The following is an 8641-nucleotide window of genomic DNA, read 5'->3' as shown; positions in this document are numbered from 1 at the left end:
AAAGTGACATGTGGCATGAGGGAAGGAAAAAGTGACATGTGGCATGAGGGAAGGAAAAAGTGACATGTGGCATGAGGGAAGGAAAAAGTGACATGTGGCATGAGGGAGTTTTTTTTATTATATTGTTAATAGATTTATGTTATGTGATTTCAATGAATCCACAGGTTGTTGTATGGTGGGCATGATTTGCGATGTCATACTATATTGCAAATGTCAATTGTTTAGAATTACTCAAAAAAATAATTAATTATTAAATTTTTAACTTGAATGTGTATTTTTTAACCAATAATAAATTATGGTACATGAATTGTCTAGTTTTGTGGGACAACATACATACTTCATTCAAGCACTGTGTTAGGGAGAGCAGAGAGGACACAAGGGTAACAACTGCTATTCAATTATCATCACAAGTCACAACACAATGTTAACATTGAAACTGAGAGATATGATCTTCGGCCAAAGCACCCATATGATTCACAAATCTAGTTATGAAACACAAACTTTGGCATGTGAAAGGCCTATATAGGTAGAAAAAATATTCATATTGCTTTTTGTTACTGTGAGATTTCAAACTATGGAGCCAAACCCTTCAAGTCAAAGGATAATGGTTCATATACATCAAAATAAAGCATTATATGTTGTCCCTTTCATCTTCTGACGTATTTTTAAAATGTGTATGTACAAAGAAAGTAAGAGTGAGATAAAGATAGTTGTATACAGTACTAAATAAGATGTTCAAAAGTATATTGTTGAGCAAAAAAAAGATAACATGTAAATTGAAAACAACTTCGGGCAGAACTAAACTCACATTGCATGATTAATTATGCTTGACACTGTTGAGAAAGTTATAAGCATCAACATACATATTTAACTTCTTAACCTAATAAAATCTACTCATTAATTCAAATAATTAGATTTTCCTAGAATTAATAGTTAAAATATGGGATAAAAAGAAGGATCTCCTCGCGTACTACTACAATGTTATGAAACCCGAGCCGAGAGTCAAATTGGAAATGTCACTATTAAGTTTAACCAATTTAAATGGTTAAGCCGTCCGATCTGACTGGTTAATTCAATACATAATTAATATTTTTTATCAATAAATATATAACTATATATAAATATAAATTTTTTATAGAATTAATAATTATGTATAATTATATTGAAATAACACATCTTCATCTTTTTTGGATCAGAATAAAACAAAATATTAGAACAAGAACAATGTTCCATTTTGTTAATATTTAAATGAATTGTTTAGCTTACTTCTCGGATTAATCCATTTAAACGAGTTTAACACAGTCAGACATGAATTTCCCCAGTTCAAAGCGGTATAAACCCTCATTCGGTTAAGACTACAAATCAGAGCCGTTTTCAAGTCCAATCAGACTGTCGGACTATCTGGTTCTCACAACTCTGCTATTAATAGCAAAATCCATAGAAAGAAGCTATATTACAAGAGAAATTGACATCATTAATCACGAAAGTCAATCCAATAGGAATACATAAACATACCTCAAGTACAGACTGTTCAGAAAGGATTAAAATTTACTAGATTTCACCACACAAGACATACTTCAAGCTTACAAATATGCACATAGATATTAAACTCAATACAAACTTACAAATATGCACATATTTTAACATGATCCCAAGTCTATACTAACATTGCTCAAGTTTTTGAAAAGCTTTTTTTATTCGTTTTTCCCCTGTGCCCCTGTCATGAAAGACTATAAGCCAGTCGTCCTCTTCATTTTTCTGAGTGGACATTAAAACTCTAAGATACCAAGGCTGTTACAAAGCTAGAAGCATAACCTATTTTCCCCCAAGAGCCTCCGAAATCCATCAGGGCATGTTAAACCAGTGCACATCATAGTATGGGGCAACAAGCTACAAGAAAATTTCCAATTCCATACCTTCCTCACCCAGATCTCAGAAAGACAGAACACGATGAAAGGAGCTGGGCAGAATGACCATTGTTTTACCTATTTCCCCCATTAGCAACTCAAGTTTCAATAAAAGAACACTGTAATAGTCTTTATTTGCTGTTTGTTGTTATTAACTAATAGACACAGCCAGAATTAAGAAATGAAAAAGAACGTCATCCATCTCATGATAATGGGCTACAAAAAACAGCAGAACAGTTTCAACTCTATAAAATTAAGAAATGAAACTGTGTTTCACATACCAAGCCAATGTAATGGGCTAACCGTGCAGACAATAAAACACTAGGTTTGCCATGAACGTCATCCATTTCATGATAATATCCGACAAAAAATTAAAACACTACAAAAGAATATTCTGAATGCTCCACAATAAGGAAAAGGTCCTCCATTTATATATACTTGACTAGCTATCACAAGTTCAACCCCAGAATGAGAATACCCCCGTAACTTTGGTCCAAACAAAAAACTTAATATTAAATTACAAGGTAATAATCAAGCAAAAAAAAATAGAAGAGTTCCCGCCACATTTAATCCTATGATAATTCTAAATTGCGGAAACCAAACTAAGAAACATCTTCGAAGGGTTTAATTATCTCAATATAACAGCAAAGATTCTGAAATTTTAGAAGCTACAGCCTTGGGAAATAGCCTTAGTTTTAGAACTATTTGAAAACATTAACAGAAATCGGGCACACCATGTTTTCATTTTAAACATTTGGCTTACCATATTTCACCCATTTTCTCAAGGCTGCCAGAAGATAATACCAGGAACATAAAACTCACCACCTATGCTGATCCAGAAATATAGTGCATTGCCACTACACCAAAAGCGATAATTTTTTTCCAATCACCAAAACATAGTCTATCAATCCCTTTCCTATGAACATCAAGCTGCCTATCAAGCATGTCCTTCAATCACTACTTTCCAATATGATCTAAGCATGATAGAACTCTAAAAGAATGTATGCAGTAGTAGCCATCATCAATAACAACTCAGAAAAGGACAAACAGATTAAGGGAGAGAAACTTCATATATGAGTAAAAATGCAGCCAAAAATCTATTTATATTTTTACTTTTTTTTAGTTAGTGAGAAATTGAACTTGTATCTAGTCAAAAGCAGAAAAAGAAAACAGAACTGACATTACTCATTGATGATGAAGTAATGTCAATTCTAACACAACCAAAACAACAAATGTCAACCCTACCCAGTATGCAAACTACTCTATATTTGAGGGCTTATCGTCTCAATTTATCACCATTCCTCAAACATAAGCAGATTCTGGATCAGCACATTGACGGTATAACAATTAATCTGGTACTACCTTCAGGCTTAGGGATAACAGATGATGAGCATTTGACATGCTGAAGATTAGAGACACTGGGTGGATGGCCATGATAAGGAAAAGATTTAAAAAGAAATAAGTTTCCTTTATGCAAAGGCTTCCTCTGTTTTATATATAAAAAGTTAAGGCTGTAGACTCCAAAAAAATCAAATCTTTGCATATTTTAAGATAGGTAACACTATGAAGATGGCATTAGTTACCAAAAGGTGTCAACTAGTAAGCCAACACTAAGATAAAACAAAAGCAAGCTTCTTTATACCGTTTGAATCTTTGCCATGGCTTAGAGCAAGACCTCACTTCGCTAATGAAGATAGATGCATCTGGAGTTAATATGTTGAAAAGTAGATATGGTGTGGAGGACTGGAGGCCACTCTGGGAACTTGAACTATTAAAGAACTAGAACTGCAGAAAAGTTGATGAAAAAAACTTGTCAAACGAAATATAAACAATATCACAAATCAGATAAATTAAAATTGAAGGTAACTTACCAAAAGAACTATCAGAATAAGGTAACTTACAATAAAATTTCCTACAAGTAAAAATGCAAGCTACAATTCAATCTCCTCCAGCTTTGCCTGCAATAACCGCATCCTAGTTTGCAACAAGAAGAACAGATTAGTCAACACAAGTTTAAAAAAATTTCATCTTCCTATCAGCCAAAGCATTCGATGTGACCAAAGGGACTTACTGGCTCAATTTTTTCCTTGCTGTTAACTTGTGACAGGGAACCTGATGATGAGTTTGAAAACCTGGGAAAAGAGAAAGAAAGACTTGATAAGATGCTATGCACGCTCAATTCTTATATGTGGTAAGAAACAGCTCTATATGAAAATGGGTGAAAAAAATACAATATGCAACTACCTGAGTGCTCTTGCTTTTCTTTTATCTTCCTCAGCAGGATCAGCAGCAGCCTTTGAAGCTGGTGAAAACCTAGCATGCCGAGCTTTCTTCTTTGCCTCATCAACAGTTGTGGTTGTACCAGGAATCCCAAACCTGTGAAACAGGATTAGTAACATCGTTCAATTTTGTTTGCAGCCAAAACCTCGCGATTTAGGGCCCATTTGTTTAGGATTCTCAAAAAAAGTGATTCTCCAAAGTCAATTTTGGCAAAAACATTTTCCTGATTAACTTCCCATAATTAAAAGCTAGATTTCAGCTTTTTTCATATAAAGGTTTTTAGTATGTATGTATATATTCCTTATTAACAAGAAGAAAAAAATAAACAGAGTAGCAAGTTAGTGTGTTTGGCAACATTCTTGAGGGGCTTATAAGTTAATAAACAAGCTTCTTTGACTAAAAATGAGATAGTAGTCTTGTTTGGTAAGGGCTTTGTTTGGCACAAATAGCAAATAAGCTAGTAAAGGCTTATAAGTTATCTGGATAGTCATAAACTAGTTGAAAGATTATAAGCTACAAGCGGAAAACAGAACTATTTGGTAATATTAGCTTATAGGCTACATGATGTGTGTAAAATGAAATAAGCACATAGCTTATAAGCTCATAACCTATCTCATGTATCTTATCAAATATGAGCTTATAAGCTTGTAACTTACTGAAATAATCCCTTCCACTAAACACCAACAGGTAGCTTATTTTCGGTCAAACAAAATAATTGAGTAGGGAAGATTATTAAAAATGTCCCTTGCTATAAGCCCAAACTTGACAAGTCAATATGAATAGCTTATGGGTTATAAGCTAGGAGCATTTCAGTCACTTATAACCATTGACCAGTTAACTTTTCCAAACACTTCCCAATTAACTAGCCATAAGCTTCAGTTCTCATAGCTCTAGTTGTATAAAACATAGCCTTAATATTATATATTAGAAAAGGTGGAAACTCAAAACCTCTCTGCCCTAGCCTTCCTCTTCAGCTCCTCTGAATTTGATGTCTCCGATCCCGGTGTTGTGGAACTAGTTCCAAACCTGCAATCAACACAAACATCAATGCCATTATTCTATTCGAAACTAAAAGCGTATCCAAATACCCTATACAATTAGGTTTACAAAAGAGTGACATTATGTGAATCACTGAAACGTATATCGAATAAAACATAGGAACCCTAATCTTATCTTATAAAATAAAAAACCCTAATTTTATATAGAGAAAAGGGTGAAACCTTTCAGCTCGGGAATTGCGTTTCTCTTTCTCAGACAATTGCACAGTAATACCGAATCGCTCAGCACGGCGAATCTTCTTCTGGGCATCGGAAATCGGATCATCGTTTCCATCTTCAGCTGTCGCCGGAGCTACCTTGGGTTCGGCTGCGGCGTCATTGTCGGCGGTAGGAGCAGGGTTGGTTTGCTCGGAGATGTCTGGGTCGGGTATGGGTTCGACGGGGGCTAGGGTTCTGGTAGGGTTTTCCTCTTGTGAAGGGTTGTTGGTGAGATTAGGGTTGACGCTGTTTTCAGTGGTGGTGGTGGTGGTGGTTGCCATTGGAATTGGAATAGAAAGAGGAACACGAGAAAGAGAAGAAGGAGAGAATCAAAGACCGCGTGATTGAAAATGGGATTTGGTGGAAGGGAAGGAAAAACAAGCAAAGTAAAAACCTAAAATTGTTCAAAAATATTAAATGTGGATTAAATCATTTTTATATTAAAAAATTATAAATTTTGATTCACAATTTTTATTACTCTGAATATATATATATATATTTTTGGATCAAAATTGTATAAGTGAAAATTTATGATGAACAGTATGGAGTATGGTTTATAAGCTTGGAATCTTGGTTAGAGAGTATCTATCTTGAAAACAATTAACATTATTATAGAGAAGAGATGTTGAAGATTTGTATCTACTACATCTTTATCATTGTCCATTAAATCTATGAGTGGTTTCCTAAAAACTCGGACGTTCATTTTCAGCATGTGTTCAGAAAGGGTAACATGATAGTAGATTATATGGCTAACTTTTATGTTATACTTTAGGATGAGGAGAAGCTCTAGGACTTTTCCTCATCGGAGGCGACCATACTGAATATTGTCCTTTCCTCTTTCGTGTAGTTTCTTGTTTTTTTCTTTCCAATGTACAAAAAAAAATTATCCTCATAAATAATGTATACGGGGTGAAGTTGCTTTTAAATCATATATCTATACTAGTATATAAAGTCAAGACATGATTAAGGAACAACTATCTAATTGAATAAACATAATTTATATATTCTAATTTTGCATTTTACTATATCAAATGTTTTTACATTTGTCTATGTAACATACAAGTTGCTAGAAATGGCAACGCGACGAGTTGGAGTCGGATTTGTGCTTCCCCAACCCCAAACTCAAAATCTAAAACTCGAACCCGAACTCAAACTTAGCGAATTGAAATTGACAATCTCTAGACCCAACAGAGAACCTGGAAAAAATAATAGATCCAAGCACATTCATCATTCCTCTTCAACCCAAGCAACAACTTCCAACCACAAGGCAACAGACCACCAAAACTTATAGATCACCAAAACATACAGCAACAACAATCTTCCTCTTTTTCCTCCTACTTCCCCATTGCACCTCCAAAATCCCTCAGAAATCCTAACTCCTCTTCACTCTTCAAAAGTCACATAAATGATTATTTATCTATGTGAAATGGGGTATGAAAAATATCTTTTTCTTGGTAAGTAAAACCAAGTATAAACACATTCACCCCATCATTTTGAAATTGACATACTAGTAGCAAAAGCCACAAAAGACATGTATTTTCAAATTTGCTTCATTACTGTTGTTGGGCAACATTGTACCATGCGCATTAATTGTAGCTGCAACATAAGCATGCTTGAAATCTAACCATAACTCTATTCTCTCTGTATGTATAGAAGGTTGGAGAAGTTTGATTTGATCAGTGACGGGTTCGGAGTAGAGTATCACATATACCAAACCCAAAAATTAACATAGGGTAAAATCTAAATCCGAATTCAATCACAACGGGTTTACCACATTAAATTCGAGTTGGGTTTGGAAGGGTACCACGGATTCGGTTTTCATTGTCATCTCTACAAGTTGCAAATAATTTTTCTTTACTATATCCACTATTTTTATGGTTGCCTTTGCAACATACAAGTTGTAAATAATTTTATAATAATTGATTTCAAAACATGGTGGTAAAATATCAAACCACTAATGTAATATTTAATAATATTACAAAAATTATAATATTACATATACTCAATACAAAAAATGTGATATAATTATATAAAATGAAATATTTAATAATAGAAAATAATAATATGAATCGGTAGATATAGAGTACTTGTTTACACGCTAGTATATGTATGTATTGTAAGATCGTGAAAGTTTATTAACATTGGAAAATATAAAATAAAAAACTCTTTTACCATTAAGTAATATATAGGTATATATTAAACTGTTTTATTTTAGAATCTAATATTATATCCTACATTTATAATAAATATATTATCACTATTTTTTTTGTTGCTAAATGCATATCTTATTATAGGTAATGAATTAATCTTTTTGAGGTGGGTAAGTGTCTCTCATCAAGTATTGCTTCCAAAAATCAATTAATTGTAAAAATTTAGCAAGATGTTACGCTATTAGATTAACATCATATTGTTAGATTACCCCTATTCTTCTCGTATGATATAAGGATTATAATATATTTATACTAAATTGATTTGGTATATGATTGGTCAAACTACACAATTATAAACATTTGCATTAATCATACTTTCTTATATATAACTAGTAAGCATTTGCACGGGGCAATAATTTTTTGGCACATGGTTAAGAACAAACATGTTATCCGTGTATTCGTATGTTTAATAACACATATGTTATTTGGGTATTCGTTTGATTAATAACACATATTACACGTGCATTCTAATGATTAATAATACACATATTACCCGTGCATTCTAATAGTTAAGAACACACATGTTATTCATGCATTCATTTATATGGTTAAGAAAAAAATATGTTACTTGTGCATTCATATGGTTAAGAACACACATGTTACTCGTGCATTCGTGTAATTAAGAATATACATGTTAAACGTATATTCTAATGATTAAGAAACACATATGTTACATGTGTATTCACATGGTTAAGAACATTCATCATTGATCTTACCTGTGCATTCATATGGTTAAACAATCACATATTACTCGAGCATTCTCATGAGACACTGATTTTGACGAATATTTAGAAGCACATAAGTATGAATATTATTAAATGTATATTAGTAATATTGTGTAATAATTTGATAAAATAAAGCGAAATATATAGAAACACAAAAATTGTGAATTAATTTCATTGGATATGTTTTCTAATGTAACGACACAATGTCTTCATAACTTTTGTCACATAGTAAGACATGATAATATATTAATCGTCCATAAATT

At 32.9% G+C, this 8641-nt stretch overlaps 1 protein-coding gene across 4 annotated transcripts; it reads right to left on the bottom strand.

Annotated features, from left to right (window-relative positions):
- Window positions 2238–5833, bottom strand: LOC109334612 (protein MODIFIER OF SNC1 11). Of its 4 annotated transcripts, none has more exons than XR_002106119.1 (7): window positions 5408–5832; window positions 5136–5213; window positions 4152–4283; window positions 3979–4039; window positions 3809–3881; window positions 3550–3692; window positions 2238–2393 (listed from the first exon to the last, which is right to left on the bottom strand). XR_002106119.1 is itself a non-coding variant. In XM_019570478.1 (7 exons), exons 1-6 carry the CDS (start codon window positions 5722–5724, stop codon window positions 3846–3848), a joined length of 585 nt encoding a protein of 194 aa, XP_019426023.1. In that variant the 5' UTR covers window positions 5725–5832; the 3' UTR covers window positions 3192–3692; window positions 3809–3845. The 4 variants fall into 4 exon arrangements, 2 of the variants coding, with proteins under 2 accessions (XP_019426023.1, XP_019426022.1); XM_019570478.1 differs by lacking the exon at window positions 2238–2393 and having other exon boundaries at window positions 3192–3692; window positions 5408–5592; window positions 5632–5832; XR_002106118.1 differs by lacking the exon at window positions 2238–2393 and having other exon boundaries at window positions 3192–3692; window positions 3779–3881; window positions 5408–5833.

Source organism: Lupinus angustifolius, chromosome LG19 (genome assembly GCF_001865875.1).
Source record: "Lupinus angustifolius cultivar Tanjil chromosome LG19, LupAngTanjil_v1.0, whole genome shotgun sequence".
NCBI lineage: Eukaryota > Viridiplantae > Streptophyta > Magnoliopsida > Fabales > Fabaceae > Lupinus > Lupinus angustifolius.
Note: the sequence above shows the minus strand (reverse complement) of the source record. Positions and strands in the feature narration are given on the sequence as shown.